Source organism: Scatophagus argus, chromosome 14, assembly GCF_020382885.2.
Source record: "Scatophagus argus isolate fScaArg1 chromosome 14, fScaArg1.pri, whole genome shotgun sequence".
Taxonomy (NCBI): domain Eukaryota; kingdom Metazoa; phylum Chordata; class Actinopteri; family Scatophagidae; genus Scatophagus; species Scatophagus argus.
The window spans coordinates 22,124,803-22,143,939 of NC_058506.1; the positions used below are offsets into that span (position 1 = coordinate 22,124,803).

General features: G+C 44.2%; 3 protein-coding genes across 13 annotated transcripts; 2 read left to right on the plus strand and 1 right to left on the minus strand.

Moving 5' to 3' along the window:
- Positions 1–37: 37 nt before the first annotated feature.
- Positions 38–7,159, minus strand: kctd7 (potassium channel tetramerization domain containing 7). Of its 3 annotated transcripts, XM_046410366.1 has the most exons (5): positions 6,447–7,159; positions 6,234–6,376; positions 5,175–5,344; positions 3,021–3,199; positions 38–2,238 (listed from the first exon to the last, which is right to left on the minus strand). In XM_046410366.1, exons 2-5 carry the CDS (start codon positions 6,345–6,347, stop codon positions 1,862–1,864), a joined length of 840 nt encoding a protein of 279 aa, XP_046266322.1. In that variant the 5' UTR covers positions 6,348–6,376; positions 6,447–7,159; the 3' UTR covers positions 38–1,861. The 3 variants fall into 3 exon arrangements, with proteins under 3 accessions (XP_046266322.1, XP_046266320.1, XP_046266321.1); XM_046410364.1 differs by having other exon boundaries at positions 6,234–7,159; XM_046410365.1 differs by lacking the exon at positions 6,447–7,159 and having other exon boundaries at positions 5,750–6,370.
- Positions 7,160–8,626: 1,467 nt separating this feature from the next.
- LOC124071085 (myosin regulatory light chain 2B, cardiac muscle isoform-like) lies at positions 8,627–12,588 on the plus strand. The gene is made up of 8 exons (XM_046411518.1): positions 8,627–8,638; positions 8,810–8,908; positions 9,714–9,803; positions 10,050–10,125; positions 10,328–10,432; positions 10,658–10,736; positions 11,348–11,396; positions 12,414–12,588. The coding sequence occupies exons 1-8, from the start codon at positions 8,627–8,629 to the stop codon at positions 12,516–12,518; spliced, it is 615 nt and encodes a 204-aa protein (XP_046267474.1). The 3' UTR covers positions 12,519–12,588.
- A 776-nt stretch (positions 12,589–13,364) lies between these two features.
- Positions 13,365–19,082, plus strand: si:dkey-183i3.6 (LAT2 domain-containing protein). Of its 9 annotated transcripts, none has more exons than XM_046409997.1 (13): positions 13,365–13,435; positions 15,688–15,747; positions 15,890–15,994; positions 17,175–17,217; positions 17,308–17,351; positions 17,452–17,485; positions 17,665–17,690; positions 17,806–17,859; positions 17,932–17,983; positions 18,229–18,272; positions 18,386–18,442; positions 18,550–18,606; positions 18,994–19,082. In XM_046409997.1, the coding sequence occupies exons 3-13, from the start codon at positions 15,892–15,894 to the stop codon at positions 19,032–19,034; spliced, it is 555 nt and encodes a 184-aa protein (XP_046265953.1). In that variant the 5' UTR covers positions 13,365–13,435; positions 15,688–15,747; positions 15,890–15,891; the 3' UTR covers positions 19,035–19,082. The 9 variants fall into 9 exon arrangements, with proteins under 9 accessions (XP_046265953.1, XP_046265955.1, XP_046265959.1 ...); XM_046409999.1 differs by having other exon boundaries at positions 17,932–17,977; XM_046410003.1 differs by having other exon boundaries at positions 17,953–17,977.
- The last annotated feature ends 55 nt before the right edge of the window (positions 19,083–19,137 follow it).

Here is a 19,137-nt window from a genome sequence, read left to right on the forward strand (position 1 = left end):
CTGAGGATCCCCTGCAACGTGAATGAATGAGGGACACGTTGTGAAAGCGTTTGTTTTTAATTTAACCTTAAATAACAAAAATGTCACATTTTATTTTCCACTACAAACAAACCCAAATATACAACTACAGCTTCCTAGAAGCTAAAACAAATAAATTACAATATAAAACCATTCAGAACAGTGCAGATGGAGCATCTCTCCTGTGACATTTGTTAGTGTAAAAGTACAACACAATAAGCCTGTTGGATTTCTTAGTGAAGATGAAGAACTTATGCCAGAGCTGTTAATAACTACAATGTGTCAGATGCTTTAACATGAGGTAAAAAATGTAGTGATTACAATCACAAGGTGCTCAGACTTTATCATCAAGTACAGTAGGAATTAACGTGTAAGTTACCTTTGACTGTACCGAAGCGTCAGGGGGTTAATGTTAAACACGCTGGAATGGAAGCTGACATTAAATAAGTTTGCTTTCCGTCCCTGCAGCCGAGACGCCTGGCGGTTAGAGAACAAAGCAGTCGGCGTTTCTCATCAGGTTGCTTCAGTTAAATATACTCCGTTTACCCAAAAGAACACGCTCACAGTTAATCTGAATCCCGAAACAAAACTTAGGCCAAAAAAATTACTTACTTACAATATTCAATATTTACTACAAGGTGGTTTCTTTGAATGTGCTAAGAATTGAGACTGAACTCAATCACGTGTCAGTTCAGATCAGTGAGACTGATAAAGCAGGTAATGTGGAAAACAAATAACAATCCATTTAGGATAAACACAAACCGTGGGCAGAACTGGCTTTTAAATGAGATATATGATCTTGTCGCCCATCTGTGAAGCTTCAATCTTCTCAGACTTTTTATTTATTTGCATATTTTCATTTTCACTCACTGTAGTTTTAAATTCAAATTGGAAGAAAATGGATCTGAAACCTAACAAGACACTTCGGGTCAAGTTACGTGCATTAAAGCAAGACTTTGTAACTTTTGGAGGAGGAAAAGCCACATCCTTTCTCTTACAAATGAAACGCTGAGTGCATAAGCGAAATATGCAGCAGAGTTTGGCTACATCGCCTGTGTGGTCTGACTGCTGGCTCATTACCATCAGTGCTATCAAAGCTTACTAACTGATAATACTGAGCCACTTCACTAACCTGTGACTCTTCTTCACTTCTGCTGTTGTTACCACACACATAAGAATCTAATGTCGTCGCTTTTCTGTTCATTTTGGCTGCGGTTTGGCAAACGTTTACACAACCTCACTCTCAGCGGCCTGTGCAGCAGCTCTGTCCATTAAAACCCAATCTCCTCCATCGGATGTGAAACGTTTCACTCACGCCCTTTTAATCGCCGGATTCCCTCGTAAAGATGCACCAGTTTGAATCAAACTGAGCTGAGTGCAGAGGCAGCAGGCCTCCAGTTCCAGCTGTGACACACACACAGTGACTGAACAGCTGGACACAAAGTGTAAAGATGCTGAAGTGCTGGAGTCCTTTAACAGAGCTTTAAGTGAAGAGCAGTGATTCTCCGTCCTCTCTGTGGTCACCTGTGACCACACCCAGCTGTGATGGCAGGGGCCCTGGAGTACACCTGTGCACCTCTGCATCCAGGTGAGAAGCGCACACCACCCGAGGTCCACAAAGAGAGAATAACAGGGAGAGCTAATGTTTGTGTTTCACCAGAAGGTGTTTTTCTTTTTGTCAGGGCTGAGAAGAAAAATATTCTGGGGCAACATAACCGATGAGTGTGGTTTAAAGGGTCACATTTTAGGACATTAGCACAAAATATTGGCAACAAAAGCCAATATCGGCCGAGTTACAGACAGAATGGAACATCCACCCTTTTGCTTGTTGGTCCCTGCAGCTTCACCACCACGTGATCTTAAACTCATAGATGGGCCTCTTGCAGTAGTAATGGTTGATCAGGTGCTTGTCACAGACGCCGATGCACTGCTGCTCGGCCGCGATGCCGCGCTCAGCCAGGTCGCTCACGATGCAGTGCAGCAGGTCGTAAACGTCTGCCACCGCCTCCCAGGGTCCGAAGGAAACGTCCACCTCGCAGTGATGCTCAAAGAGCTTGGCCTCACTGTCCGAGCGCTCGAATCGCAGGGAGTTGAACAGAGGACGCTCGTACGGCGTGATGGGCATCTCCTCCTTGTACACGCAGATCTTCAGCTTGGCAAACCGAGCCTTTTTCTGCATGGCCCTCAGTTTGGCGATCTCCACAATACGCTCCAGATTCTCTGAAAAGAAAGCAGTTCATTACTGATGCCATTTTTAAATAACACAGAGACTTACTCGTGTTGTGCAGCTGAGTGTCATTCATGGTGAAATGTAAAGTGTAGTTGTTTTTCTTCTGGCCGGAAATAAAATCGCACAAATAAGTAAAAGAACTTCTTAACTGCAGAGCTCAGCCTCTGAGTACTGCATTAAGGTGAAGAAACTCTGTTTGCATGTGCTGGATTCACTTCTCCTTTTCACATCACGTCAGTGTGACACTAAACAGGTTGCTACCGTTAATTAAGCTGCCACTAAAGGCAATTTCTGCCTTCTGAGCAAACAAGAGCTCAATTTAAACTTAAAATCTATTTTTGTCTTTGGTTACAAATGGTGAGAGCTGATTCCAGCTGGAACAACACAGTGAATGTTCAAGCCTCCTGCAGCTTTGGCTTTCCATGTGTGTTTCCTGTACCAGTGATGCTGACTATGAGAGTTACGCCTGAATTATGCACCCATAAACAACTTGACGGTCAGGATGTTTTCTTCAGTATCAAAGTAACCCAGTGACAGCAGTCCGTACATGCACCGAGATTATTAAAACAGGAACTGCAAAAAGCTGATTCAGTATACCTTTAACAGTGCCAAATGAGTCCGACGTAAATAAGTACAAGCAAAAAAAAATAAAAAATGTTGCTCGAGTTATGGACTACACCCGAGTCAGACGGTACGAGTAGCTGAAGTTTGTGTCAGATCAACGTTTACAGCCACGCTAACTTCAGCAGGTGAGGGAGTGGGACTCCGTTACCTTTGTAGTAGGGCAGCAGGTCGAGGAAAGCTTGTCGAACTTTCTCCCCGGTGAGCGGCTGAGTGTCCTCCAGGCTGTCCAGCAGCGGGCCGATGGCGTAATACTGAGCCTCTCTGTGCACGGCTCGCACTCGATCCCTGTGAGGGAGCTCGCCTTCTCGCAGGAAGTTCAGGATGTCCCTGAGCGTGGACACAGAACAAATCCACACGCAGACAGACTCCTACTTTAATCAACTCGGTGTTTATGCAAATCACATGAAAGAACGGCAGTCTAATTTAAAATGACATATTCAGTGCTTTTGCTTTAAAACAGTCTGACGGGGACGATCTGAGCTGCTTTGTCTTTTGCTTGTCTTCAGGATTGCAACTACAGACAATTCTCATCACTGATTGTATTAAATCCTGAAAACAATTCCCATCAGTTTCTCAGATGATACTGCACTTCTTATTGTGCACATGAAAGGCTGCCTTATTGGCAATATTGGATTTTCATATGATTTTTGCATCAGTGTAGTTAGGAGTCAGATATTAAAACGTTCCCGTCTGATGTCACTGACTGAGCCTGAAAACTTCTTCTTCTTCTTCTTCTTCTTCTTGGTCTCGGTGTACTGCGAGCTACTGACGGCTGCGCTCAAAATCCTCGTCTGTATCGACGCACTTGACCAGCAAAGTTTTGATGTGCTTCTCTGCAGCAGAACCCGGCGGTGTTGTGAACACAGAGGAGGAAATGAATGCAGAAAAATACAGAGAACTGCTGGTGGAAAAGCTGCTGCAGCAAACAACACAGCAGCAGCTTGGGAGAAGATTTATTTTACAGCAGGACAATAGCCTGAAGAACACAAGGCGGGCTAAAAACAGCAGAATGCATGTCCCAAATGAAAAGCCTCCTCCTTAGCGTCTGAGTACACCTGCAGTGGTGCAGCCTCCTCCAAGTGTTTTTTGTTGAATTACTTAAAGAGTCACGACGTTCATCTCTCATTCTGTCAGCTCCTTCTTTATGAATCTTTAACACGAGGATCCTCCCACGGACAAACTCAGGGGCATTCGTAACGAACAACTGACCTCACTCTAACACACTTCTTACATAAGTCTGACATCTTCACATACATATTTAAAGGGATCTGCTTTTGCTTTTTAGCCCTGCTAGCAGCACAGCTCTGAGGTCCAACCACTTTGGCCCAAAATCTTCACAGTCCCCTGAGGATGAAGCCTGATGGCTCCCCAGTGCTGCCATGAGGTTTACATGTTGTGATTCTGAGTGAAATGTCTCAGCTGCTGTTGGGTGGACTTCCATGAAACATTCATGTCACCCTCGGGATGAAAAGTCATAACCTCAGCAAAGTCAAATTTTCACTTTTACGTTTTAAGAAGCTGCAAAACTGAACGCGTTCCCACCAGCCTCAGCCGTACAGCTTAGCAGTAATGGCAGCATGCTAACAGGCTAAACCGAGATGGTGGACATCGTAATGGAAACAACTGCGTTCCTGTTAGCACTCTGATGTTAGCATTTAGCTCAGAGCAGCACTGAGCCTGAGCACAGCCTCACACAACTGCCAGCATGACTGCAGACTCTTAAGTCCTGTTATTTTGTTTGTTTGGACCGTCAGTTTCAGTTGATTTACGTTTAAATCTAACATCACACATTACTGTTTGTGCTTTCTGTTGCAGGCTTTGTTGGCTTTGACATTCTTGAATCTCAGGGATGCAGGGACAACCCACGCAGCTCGTTCTGTGGAATCACCTCATCACTCTCTCAGCCTCCTCTGACTCCACACGGCCATGTGACTAAAGCCTGCTGCGTGATGTCACGGGCGGCGACTCCTTGCCTCGGCCTGTCTTGTGTTACGTGCTGCTGGTATGGGAAAGTATGTCGCAGATCAAAAACACAGAAAGGGACATGGACACACCTACATGCCTCACACAACACCTGACTGACAAACACAGCGAGTTAAAACACACGGCAGGCTGCAGTGCGAGTCTGTAAGGGACTAAACGTTTGTGCTCCACAGTCTCTCAGTTTCCAGCCACAAAGTTCCCACTCTGGCACTGAGGCCCCCGCGGCCTTTTTCTCTTATACGCATGAGATCACAACAGTCACATTAAGTAGTCATGATGCTGTCTTCGTCTAAAAACAGCCGGGGTTCAGGTCACTCACCCAAAATATGCACCATCCCGATCGATGAAGTAGCGTCCCTCAGCATCGCGTGGGATGTAATGACGCCCGCTGAACATGGCGGCCAGCATGGTGTCCTCGAATCGCCGCAGCGTGGACAGGCGGGTGGTGAAGTACGTGCCCCCGACATTCAGAGAGATGACCTCTGGAAACTTTAAAATGAGAATGCAGGTGAAACCGGAAGTCTGGAGGCACACAAGTGACCCTGTGAGGCTGCAGTCGCCACTTTACCTCGTGACCTCGTTTGTTTGCACCCGGAGGACCTAACTGACTTCAGGACTCAAACTTATGAGTGAGCAGGAAACTCTGATCTCCTCACTAATTACAGGACCTGAAGGCCACCCAGCAATGTAACCCACCAGGATGTGACCTGTGAGCACGCCAGTCGTTACTGTGGTACTTCAGTTATTTCATTGGCACTTACAGTCCTTTCACAGGGCTTTTATTTGACTGCATTACATTACAGGAGGTGATAAAGTGGCTCCCCCATCCTGCATACGCACACACGGTCCTGAGAGCAGGGGGGCTGATTTACTTGTTAATAAACGCTGCCTCACCTGCCACTGATTAATGAGCTGCAACCTGTGGATCAGCAGTAACAAGTCGACTCGGTCTCGGCCTCGGCCGCAGGACCACAGGAGTAAGAGGATTACTGTGCCGTGGACCTGCACAGCCATCAGCAGGCCCACTCGTTAACGCCAGTCACGTGACAGTCAGGCTGAGCAAACGGCCACAAACAGCCACAAACAGCACGCAGCGTAGTAGTTTGGTGCTAACGTGACGTGTAAGACACTGTGGCATCAGTTTAAAGGTTATGTGGAAACTTTAAGTGAATACAACAGTGATTTAAATGTTCTGCTGGTGTATTCGCACTTCATTTCGACTCGGCTAATTTCTGCTGTTACTTTAGCTAATAATAATCACGCACTGACGCCTCTGAACGCCTGAGTCTAACCGTCACTGTCACGGTTTGCTGTTTGCTAGCTTGTGCGCTGGTTGGACGGCGTTTTCCCAGGTAAACATCGCGGTGAGTCGGCGTACCTCCTGCTCCTGCGCGCCCAGCGACGAGCGGCTGAGCGGCTTGCTCAGGGTGAGGCTCGGTGCTGGCGAGGCCGGCTTTCGGATGTCGTCCTCCGTAGGGTCCGAGCTGGACATGGCATCGCCCGGTTTCTCGGTGGTGTCACCTGCGGCCGAGAACACCACCATCACTCTGGGCAGAGGCAGCGTCCGTCTCTCCTGAATGAACCTCCTTACCCGCGTGGTGGCGGCAGGCAGCGGGCTGAAGGACAGGGACTGGCGGTCCCTGTTGCAGCCGTCGGAACCGTTGGAACCGCTCGAGCCATTCTGCTGCATGCGCGCGGCGAGCCAACTCTGGGAACAAGCCTGAAGACGACGGCACGAGCCACAGCGCGCGACTGCTGTTGAAAACAACAACAGCGCAGGAGCGGATGGTGGCGCGCGGCTATAGGAACAAACCTAAACTCTCAGAGCGAAAGCGGAAGTGGACGATGAAAACTAAAATAAAGCAAAACAAAACACAGGGACGCTGTTTAATCCGAAGATAGCAGTCCGGACTGGGGCCCGTGCGTGTCTTCGGCCATACGTGCTGTGACGTGACAGGAGTGGGCGCCGTCATCACGTCAAGTGGGGCTTCGTGGTCGCCAGGGAATAAATTCCGCTAGGAGATCAAACTTCGGACCTCACGCGGAGAACGTTGAAAAGTTAAAATGAAAACAAGTGCCAACATAATAATAGGAACAACAACAACAATAATAACTTTTAAATGTCTGATTTTAAAGAAGTGCAACTCATTTTTTGTTTTTTAAATTAAAGTTCAGTCACTGAGATTCAGTTGTCTCGTGTAATTGTTAAAAATCTCCCCAGACTCATTTTAAAACGTATAAAAATACTCTTCTTTGGATTAGAATTTGTATCTGTTATGATTTTTCCACAATAAAGTTTAATCAACTCTAAAATCTGTTTTTATTATCTTTCATTGGGAAATCCACGATAATCCAGAAAAATACAAATAAATTTTAATCAAATTGCACATTGGACCAGAACAAACCATTCAAACCATTCGCCATGTCGAAAAAATATGCTTATAGGCGTGTTAAAATGAGATTTAAGGTGAGCACAGGGGAACAGATACATTTGAAACAGCTTACACAGTAATATTTAAATTCAGACCCAATCCGGGTTGTAGTTAAAATGGATGATCTGATGTTTAGTCTGTCATGAAGGCTAAATATCACATTCATTCATATAAATTGAAAAAAAAGTTTATTAATGAATTGAAGAGTTGATGTTATTTGTTTTTTTTCTTTCTGTTTGCTCCCTAGTGGTCGTTATGTAAATGTTTAATGTTATAGTATACCCACTATTTCAATTTTAAATGTGAACTTGACTTATTGATCAACTGAATGTAAACTTCTTTATGTGTGATTTTATTTGTTTGGTCTTCGTATTGTTAGCGATAGGAATGCGTTGTTATTATTCCTACAATACATATTTATCATGTGTTCTTTCTTGAAACAAATAAGAGGGAGATTTCAGGTCTCACTTGTTGCCATGGATACAGCAGCCATGTTGTTGAGCCACGCCATGGAGTTCAGGACCAGCTGATGAAAGTTAACCCTTTGGCTAATGCTGCTTCACATCTTTCATTATTAATTCATGCGTAAGTGTGTGGTTTTGTGTTGGGTTGCGTGCAGGATTATTTCTTGGCAGGTTACGATGACTTACTGACTGTCCCGTCGCCTCATGGCTTTGGACAAAAGGTCTGAACCTCCTCGCCATGAGGCGACAGGACCGTTCAGACCAAAGGGTCACCTCTACAGTCTGCTTAAATGTGTTGACTTGAATGAATTTGACTGCTGGCTCCAGTTTTCTTCGGTTTTCTCCTTTTTGCGGCGCATTGGTCCATCTCTGCCACTGTTTGCACACACAAGCTCGTGCATACAGTACAAACAACCCATCCACTATAAATGGATATAAAACTATACACCTGCTTCAGATGACACAGCAGTCATCCAAAACATGTGTCATCCAAAACATGTGTCTCCCAAGAGTTTCAAGGTTGTGTGACCTCGACTTGGAGGTACAGCTGCACAACAGAATTAAACTTTGGACCGTTTATCTTTTACAACAAAATCAGTTACGGCACTCTGTCCAAGATCTCAAGGTTCTGCACAAGCTTTTTCTTTCTATAAAGTCAATTAATCTGCTCTGCTCGGCTCTGCGATTCACACTGAATATGAGAAAAAACATTAACTGTAAACAAAAAAGGTCAAACAAAACTTAAAAAATTAAAATTCAATCATTTATTTCACCTACAAAGGTCAGTCTAATGTCCGAAGACCCTTCTAACCCTCAGGAGTATTATTTTGATATAGAGCTAATGTGGGTGCCACTGAGAGCTATGATTAGCCTGGATGGAGCTTCAGGTATGAGCATTTGTCCATGGCCCATACCCACCCTGTTGTGACAGCTCCCTCTGTCAATACAATGGATAACAATAGAAGTTTTATGGATGATGAAGATGGGCGTGAAGTGTTCAGTCTCTATAAGGCAGGCATACCTGGAATATTGATCCACCCCCTGTTGTCTAAACTTAGCCCAGGTGGCTGATTTGGCCAGGTCTATATAACTGCACAGGGAGCCTTGGACGTTACCTCTCAGGAAGTCCAGAGCGTGCTGAGAAACCCGTCGCCATGGTAAGAGACCGCCCTCCTTCTCCTTCACATCCTCCTTTTGTTTAGCTCCTCACCCTGTTTGTTCAGGTCTCCTGGATGCCCGAGGACTCTGAAAGAATATCCAGTTTATGTCTGGCACTTAGCATAGACTGGTTGTCAAGAGCAAATTCCTCCACAGTTCAATAATTGGATAGACAAGAGAAACCGAGGAAAACCTTGCTTGTATTTTTGCCTGTTTTCACGTTTTCTTAAAGTTGCTCTCTTCAGGAGCCAGCATAGAGTCAACATCTAGCACAGAGGGCGTAGCACACTTCATGTGACTCCTACATGTTGGTGCCATTGAAATGAAGCCAAATACATAAATAGATGAAGCTAAATGCCCTTGCTGGAGCATTGTCTTTTACTCTTCTGTCCTCACTGTTCCAGTATGTCCAGCTAACCTCACTAAAAGCTGAAGACAGCAGACTGCCTCAGAGATTACTGGAATCAACTGTGAAACTGTAAACTGTGAAATCAGCACTCGACAACAGATTCAGTCACGGTGATTAGGTCAATGAATCAGAAAGCAAAGAGATTAAACGAACAACTCAGACCAAAGGGTTTCTAAAAATGAGTTTGTGCTGCAACAACGAAAGAAGATTCACAGAAACAGGAAGAGCAAACTATCACCAGGCCATAATCAGCAAGTACTGTCAGTAAGCAGCTCACAAGTAAAATTTAGTAGCCAGCAAGGTCCGAAAACTTGCCCAACATGTTAGTCTCATAATGTGGCTACTGGTTAGCAGTGAGTAAAATAAGACTCACTTCTCTCAAATCCTCCCATCAGGCACCGAAGAAGGCAAAGAAGAAGACGGTCGAGGCAGGCTCCAATGTGTTCAGCATGTTTGAGCAGTCGCAGATTCAGGAGTTCAAGGAGGTGAGACAACATCTGGCAGCTACGGTTTCATGTCCGCCCAGCAGGCCACAGTAGACTAGTCAGTGTTGAAAATGAAGCAATGAAGACACAGACTCCAGGTGTTTGTCAGCCATGATCTCGAGGCCTGGCTGGGTGCAGGTTGAAGGTGTGTTAGTCACTGAAAGAAGCTGCTCTAATGTTTAATTCATGTGAAACACACACACACACTGACAGATTAAGATGCTCCGCTGTGTGTCTTTCACTCAGGCCTTCACCATCATGGACCAGAACAGAGACGGTTTCATTGACAAGGGGGACCTGAGAGACACGTTTGCTGCTCTGGGTGAGCTGCCTCACACACTGACCATACTGACCATACTGCAGCCTACAAATCAGGTTTTAGGACCCCTTAGTGTTCAGCATGTGAAGTTCTGCTTCTGACTGACGCTACTGCAAAGCTCTTCATCCAAAGTGCATGTTGAGTTCTGAACTCTTGTGAAACGTGACAGCAAAGCGTTGGATCTGTCTGTCTGCTCTTTGTGCAGGTCGTCTCAACGTTGGCAATGACGAGCTGGATGAGATGATGAAGGAGGCTCCCGGCCCCATCAACTTTACCATCTTCCTAGCTATGTTTGGCGAGAAGCTCAAAGGTGAGCGGGATAACAGGCTGTTTAAACCATGTGAAACTGGCTTTTATACACCTGCTTCATGTTCATTTCATGCTGATGATTATATCATGTGCAAAATTAATCTAGAAAGGTATTAATCAGTGACCGTGTTGTAAACATACCTTCTGAATTCTTTTACTTAAGGTAATCTTGTCACGTATTTCTTGAAGCTCAGATAACTCTGTATTTGTGAAACATCTTGTTTAGGGACTGACCCAGAGGAAACCATTCTCAACGCATTCAAGATCTTTGACCCGGAGGGAAAAGGTGTCCTAAGAGGAGAAGAGTATGCTTTTTCTTCATTTTCTTCAAGACAAAACTTAGCAATAGTGCAAACAACAGCATGCTAACATCGTCACAACGATGATGCTAACATGTCGATGAGTAGCATCATAGTTTGTGTTTGCTCATCAGCACTGAACTCATTATTTTATTCATGTATCCGAGTTATTAAGATTCATCCTCTGGCACCATGAATATCCAAAATTACACCAAAATTCCTGGCAATCCTTTTAATAGTTGAATGATTTGTGTGAAGTCAGGACCAAAACGTTGAACTGGTGACATGTCCCTGCTATCAAGGCAAAAATGTGTGCAGTAATTTCAAATGAGAATATTCTAAAAAATAGTTGTGAGATAATTACTGGCTCAAATGCTGCATTTTACACATGTACTTGATGGAGAGACAGTTCAACTTTTATTTTTTTGTTTTATTTAAACATTTTGTGGTCATATAAAATATTGTTGACAATATACTCATATTTTCAACAGCTGCATACGATGAGATGATGTGTTTTCCCAGTCAATAACAACTTACTCAAATCTGAACAGGAAAAATATCTGACAAGATTAAAGAGCGCGTAACAAAAATAACATACAACATTTTTCCTTTCACAGCATCAAGTACCATCTTATGTCTCAGGCCGACAAGTTCACAGAGGACGAGGTAATGCATGTCCGTCCGGTGAGGACGCAGGGAACCTGGCATGGTGAAAGGGTTACAGATTAGTGATGGGTGCATACGTTCGCATTGAAATGTCTGGCCAGCTTTGTCGTAATTATTCCGTATGTCGGATAATACTGTAAGACACAACCCAAAGGAGAACCCGCATGGCATCTCGTGTTGTGTTAAACCACAGGTCAAGTTTCTGGACGCTCATTTGCTGTTGGAAAACATCTAATGTGAAGCAGCAGCAGCTGAAAGTGATACCTGAAACCTTGACCAGGAACACAGGAGCGAAACCGAATTCCAAACCACACAGATTCGGTTTCAAGCCAAAAAAACAAAATACGCACAAAAATGTTTTGTTCCTCTATTTACTAAACTGCACCATTACAGATAACAATGAATTGTAAAAACACAGAGAGCTTCAGCCCAGTGTGACAGTACAATCACATGTCTTCTGAAGCTACGTTCACATGATATCACTTAGACCGTCACCATGAGCAGCATAGGCCTCCATCTTACAACTGTGAGATGGAGACAGAAGGAAGAAAAACACAAACCTCATGTTGATATCCAAATTTGGCAAAATTTAATACACACATCTGGTATCACTTGCAAAGTACTCCAAATACCCACGCTGCAAAAGTAGTTCATTAATTAATACGTCGTTTGTTTGTTTAGTGAGAGTTCTTCCGCCTTTACAGAGCCTGGCCAGCTGTTTCCTTCTGTTTCCAGATGTTATGCTAAGCTAACCCGTCTGATCTTCTCATTTAACTCCCAGCGAGTGATTTTCACATTATGTCAAACTGCTGATTATAAGAATCACATCTGGGTATTAAATTGGGAGTTGCATTTCACTGTTCAAATGTTTACTGTTCTGTTGATAAATTTCACTTTGCCATCGTGATGATCACATTCAGCTCTGAACGTGCACGGATCAAACATGTGGGCACCTTGCTTTCTTGATTTCCTCGACTACGAATTTGAGCTTTTGTACTTTAATCCCACTTCCTTTAGGTAAACCAGATGTTCACAAACTTTCCCCTGGATGTTGCTGGAAACCTGGATTACAAGAACCTGTGTTACGTTATCACCCACGGAGAGGACAAGGAGCAGGAGTGAAACACTTGATAAGAATGTTAAAAATTGATCGGTCAGTTGGTTAACAATAAAAGTTTACCGTGTCTATTAATCCTGTATGAGTTGGTTTACCACACATTCGAGTCTTCAGTACTGGGGGTCCAATACTGTCTGATACTATCTAAACATCAAATAACTGCTGTATCTGGTGCAATCAAATCATTTTTCACATTCACACACTTTAATTTGCACTCTCACACACAGTGAAATGTTATCATTAAGGAGATTCTTAAACCTGTCGGCGGCATCTTCAGTTTTAGACGATGCTGCTAGTGCTTTAGATAACAAGCAAGACCGTGTTGCCATTTTTATTGATTTAACTCAAGCTTCTGTCAGTCATCTAATTCTTCTGACACGCCTGGAATCTGTTGGACTTGTTGAAAAACTGTGTAGAACACAAGCTGCTCTGCTAAGCTAGGCTAGTTAGCTTATAGAAGACGACTTCTATTATGATTATTCTGTAACAAACTCAATTACTAAAATGCTGGAGCATCAGATTTAATGTTGATGATTTTGTTTTAAAACAAGAAAAGGTGAGTAAAGTTTAGCTAATCTCACCAGCTAGCCTGGTGACATCAAAAGTCAAGACATCAAAAAGTCAGCTTTATCTTAACAGAATTTGACCAAATATGTCAGACATTTAGTTAGTGCGTTTTGATAGTAATCGGAGATTAAACATCAGCTGAAAGAAGCAAGCAGCTTGTGTCTCAAATGAAAGCAGAATGATGCGTTTGTGTCCACTTCAAACCACACACAGAGTGTGAACTTCGGGGACGTCTTCTTTGTCTCCACTGTGACGGATGTGGTGAGATTTTGAAAGAGGAAGCACAGCTCGTACTGCTGGCACTGCAGTGTGTAAGCGGAGGAGAATGAAGACGGCTGGACGGCTGACAGCGAAGGTAAAAGCAGCAACATATCAAGTACAGTTACTGAAGTGGAGCTTCAGGCGGTGGGGAAATTAAATATAAATCGAACCAGACATGTAGACATGTAGATATACATGTATGTATATATAATTTAGTATTTTGTACATATTTTATAAAGTATTAAGTATATAAAGTCTAAAGTATATAATGTGTATATAAAGTCTAAAGTGTGCATATACATATATATATATAACTGTGTCCACTGACAAAAACAGTTTATTTTTGCCAACAAGAATATACCAATATAACTAATAATTTAACTAAAATTTACTCAAGTGCAATTTTGAGGTGCTTGCACATTACTTTTACCTTTTCACTAATGTACAAACTGTTGCAGTTATTTACTGAGAGGATTAAGACTGTACATATATAACATTTGTCCACTGTTATAATTTAGCCAACAATTTTAAGTCTTTCTTTCTCCATCTCAACTCACTAAAGAACACGAATCTTAATTAATGTATTAACATTCTGGAATGAAACGGGCCGTTCTGTTGTTACCTGATGACCCGTTTTTACTTGCGATGCTTCATGTACATTTTTACAATAATTTAGCATTGGTTTACTTTTACTCAGGTGAAATGAGTGCAGGACTTTTACTTGTAAGTATTTTTACTGTGTGGTATTTCTGTTCCTGGAAACCTCTTTCACGCTCAGACAAAGGAACAGCAGTATTTAAACAGAGCTGAGACGAATGAGTCAAAGGATGGAAATGGGTTCAATTCTGCTTGTTTTCTCTAAAACCAAAAATAAATGCAAATCTAGCATTTTGTACATACAGTAAAGTCCTCTGTCTATGGGCACTGGCAGGTAAAGGAATAGGTACAAGGTACAAGAGTATAAGGGAATAATAAATTTGCATTTTAGGAGGAAACAAACAACACACTGAAATTACACCATAAGCAGGCTATTTTTTAAATTACCCAGCACAGATTAAATAATTACAGAATACAGACTGGAGACTGACAGGAAGTGCTGAAGTGACAAACTATAAAATACGTATAGAAATAAGTTTTAAATCACAATATGTAAAATGTGAAATAAAAAGAAAAAACTTTCCAGTGTAAGAAGTTTTATTTATTTGTCGCACACTCAGTCAACAGGTGCAGTAAATGCACATCATTAATGTTTGGCTTATACAAGCTATTGTGCATTAAGAAATAAAAATAAAAATCTCAGAGCATAAAATTCAAAGATTACAAACTGTGGTTACATAATGTGAGTGTTACCGTTCTAACTCGTGTGTTGGCTGTGCTGTTTTAAATATAACCTGGTGTGATTTAAGCTCAGCTGGTGAGGGACAGCTTATGTTTTAAATACTCTCAGCTGCCAGTTTATTAAACCCTCTCAGCTGAAATTAATGCCGTCTGTCAGCCCTGCAACAAATCCTGCTTTCACGAAGGTTCTGGTGTTAACTCAACTTCATGGTCGTTTTGAAGAAGGCGTCGTGTGGGACCCGATAAACCTGATGCTGGGTCCTTACTGCAGGGGCCTGAACTCGACTGAAACTCGGGGCTCTTTGCTGCAGGTCATCCACTTGTTTCCCCCTCGACTTCTCATCACGTCAGCTGTTCTTTCAACAACAAAGTCGTCCAAAAGAAAATAAATACTGTGTTAAACTGAGAGGGTTTTTAATACTGAGTCAGTCAGCAACAACATGTGCTTTAGTTACTAAACAAAAGAACACATAAAGTTATCAGGCTTCATTCGCTGACCTCGTGTCTTCTCTGCGTTGCACTCAAGTGTGTCAGTATTGACACATTGTGCACATCAGCAGGCGCTCAGCTTCGCTGTCTCATGGAGGTTTAGTGTAACATGAATATAAAATGACAGCTGCAGAGACTTCACAAAGGAAAGTGTGATGCAGTCCGCCAGAGGACTACGGAAATATTTACTTTGCACTACGACCAAAGTGCACGAGCTGAAACCACACAGGGCCTCAAAACAACGTGTTAGTGACCTGGTTTGGCCAAGCAAGAGACCAGTTCACACTGCAAAGCAGAATTCAAAGGTGCCAGGCCTAACAGAATGAGTTGAAGAAGCGGACTTCTTCTTTGGACCGCAGGTCCCAGCACCTCAGAGCTCTTTGTCTTAAACGTTGGACCACACACTTTTGAGGGGGTCTGCTTAAATGTCAGTGTGTGCACAGGTGGAAGTCCCGCGAGTTGAACAGTGAACTAAGTTTCAGTTTTATTTTGGCTAACCACATCCTGTCTTGTTAACAGGAAATCAACTTCTTCAACCATGACAGACTAACTGCTGACTGCTGACCAGTAAACCCTGCGGTAATGTCACCTGTAACGACTTTTCATAATTACTTAAAAATAACCATTTGAGCTGCGTCTCAGTGTGTTATTTATCTGCGTTGGTTCACTTTGACGTCACGCTGTACTTGGTTCTTTTCTTTTTGTCTTTCGTGTCTTTTAGGTATGATAGGAAACTCCAGTCTGCTGGCTGCAGTCCTGACTGTCGTGTCAGTGTTGTCACTCAGTTTACTGTCTCTTCTCTGTCTGCGATGCAAAAGGAAATCCAGTAAGTGCGTCTTTCAGAGGCTCGACTGTGCGTGATGAACGTGTGGCCGTGGATAACAACAACTCGAGTGGGCCTGTTTTTACCGCTGTTGGGGTTGGGATTGTGGCCTGTGGCGGGGCAACGAGCGCTCCATTTCTTGTGATTTATTCAAAGTCATCGTGTATGCTTAACATGAAATCAGACAAGATGGCACAGGCTAACGGCACAGGCTAACGGCACAGGCTAACGGCACAGGCTAACGGCACAGGCTAACGGCACAAGCTCAGGTTTGGATGACTTGGGTCCTGTGGGTCCACGGCCGCCTGCATGTCACTGTGGATGTTGTAACGTTGGCCTCAGAGGTTACAGCATTGGTTACAGGAGGTCGCTGAGATGGTCACACAAACTGCAGTTCATTGTTTCTAATGAGCACAGGAAGCAGAAAAGCTTTTCAAAGATGAGGCTTGTACAGTCGGTTCACAGTTCCTGAAAAGTAAAGGACATGAGTCACTGAAAAACAAGCAACAACTGCGATAAACGAGCGCGTAGAGTTTCATCTGTGGTCCACACATCAAACCGTGAAACAGGACTCAGTGACGCCAGAGCCTGAAATATAAAGTGTCACCAGCCTTTTCAGTCTGGGCACACGAAAGTTGGTCGCACATGGGGCCAACGTGGGTCCAATGTGGGGCCAACGTGGGCCCAGCATGGGGCCAACGTGGGTCCAATGTGAGGCCAACGTGGGCCCAACGTGGGCCCAACGTGGGCCCAATGTGGGTCCAGGTGTAGGCCTGTGCCGCCTTCAGCTCAGAGGTGGCGTTTCCCTTTGACCTCAGAGGCCTCTGTGGTGTCGCACACATGACAGGTGCTGCATGTGGGTGTGTGAAGACTCGGAGGAACAGCAGAGAAGTTCTGCTTTGGCTCAGGCCTCCTGGCAGCAGGACACACGTGATGTTCATCGGACCACAACTCTCAAACAGCATGCAGAACAGCAACAGCACGATGAATTTTTACGTGTGTTTTGAGGTTTAATTTGATTGACGTTTCAGTCTCTTCGGATGTTTGAGCACTTTGCCGCTGATTTTATTAGCTTTTGGGCGCGTACGCCAACAACGATGTGCACATGCGCGTTTTGACAGGAAACCTCAAAGTACTGAGTATTTCACTGCATGTTAAAAAGGTCACATGCTGTTTGTTGCAGAGATCATTCAGGAGGACCATCAAATCTACAACCAGCAGACATTGTGAGTAATCAGGTGTTGTTCCACTGTGCAGTAAATGTCAAAATATTACAAAGATCAGTAAATGACTTTGCTGTGATGTCATCTCGACAGCCAGCGGGAGGGGAGCGTGTTTGCTGTGACGCGATCGAAAACAGGTGAAGCAACACGAGCTCAGCACCTGAGCATCAGCACGTGCTTTGTCCGCGCACCTGCACTGCTGTTCATGGCTCACGTGTCATCTCCTCTGTCTTTCAGTCACCAGAGTCAATCAGATAACTTCAGGCGGAACGTACGTACATCTGTGATATGAACACGCAACATTAACGTAGTGAAGTGACGTCAGGCCGCCATCACTGCGTCATCCGGGCACAGACTGGACTGTTTCACCTCAGCTGACCTACAGTCTTTAAATAAAAAGCTTTCTGGGGTTTTTCTTCTCCTTCTAATCGTCCATCTGTTTGTTTTCAGGACACCTCGTGAGGATTTCCCAGCAGGTAAACAAACTCTTTGTGTTTTATTCCAAACTGTTCAGTTTTAAAACGTTCCCCCGTTTTGGCTCCAACTCGACGTAAATCCGACGTGAGCATCTCAAGTGTTGACTTTGATCAGCTTGTGTTGCAGCTGGAGCTGATGAACAGTCCGATTATGGAAATATCACAGATGGTGAGTTTACACACGCAATGAACACGTGAACATTTGAGTTGCACCTGTCGGTCATTGTGTCACCTGACGTAGAGCGTTTGATGTGTGCTGCAGCTCATACCGGATGTCCAGAACACACGTACGTGTGAGTATTCAACACTTTCTCACTGAAAACGAAAGCAGCGCCGTGAATCACTCAGGCTGCTCTAATGCAGCGGAGGTTATGTTGCACATTTTTCATGATTGATTTGATTTTTTACATTTAATTGTGTTGCTTTAGCACAAAATCACAAGCCACCGCTAAGACGACAAGATGTTTGTGTTTTTGCTCATGCTGTGCTTCTGTTCTTTACACGTTAAAAGAATGACTGTTCGCGTGTTGTGTTTCAGAGCTCCACTCCCGATTTCGCTGTATGAGAATGAAGAGATATCCGGTGAGCATTTCCAAACTTCCTGCGGGCTTTGCGCTCGAATGTTCTGGATGAAACAGATTCAGACCTGAATCTGTTTCTGCTGGATGACCTGCTGTCTCTTTGTGTTTGTCCAGCTGCTGCTGCGCCTGCAGGCATCTACGCGAACATCGACGCGCCGTCCGTGAAAGATGGTGAGTCCAGTCCAGGTTTCCCACAGCGCTGGCGGGTCAAAGTGTTGCGGTGTGAAAGCTAAGATCAGACCCTAAAGCTCCACTCACACTGCTGTCTCTCCAAACAGACGACGACGACTACGAGAACTCTGAATTCCTGGACAAGGCTGTGGACCCGGAAGACGGTGAGCGCCGTCCACAGCATCCGTTTGTTACCTCCGTCCACTAAACGTTTACGTTAGTCCACGTTGTGCAGCCCAGCTGTGCACAGCTGCGGCACTCAGTCCAGTCAGAGCAGGAGACTTTTATCACTTTGAGGACCGCTTTGTCTCAGCCCAGACGGCAGAATAAAAGTCCACCATGCAAACTGACATTTAGGACATTCAGGACGACAAAAGAAAACCAGAAAGCCGAGCAGGTGAAGGAAAAGTTGGGATGAAAGTAGAACAGGAAGACGGAAGGTGCAAAATGCCAAACACAAAGTATCAGTAAAGCTAATAAGGAACAGCTGTGACGTGTTCTGTACCTGCAGGCTGAGACACTAACTGTTCTTCCGCCTCGTTTCCTCACAGACGAGCCGGATTATGTGAACGAAAACGGAGGCTGTGACTGATGGGGCCGTCGGCAGCAGAGCACCTCAGCCTCCACACTTCCTGCTGGGCAAAAAAACAACTGAACAGGCGCGTGTGACGGGCACCTCGACGGAAGCCGAAACT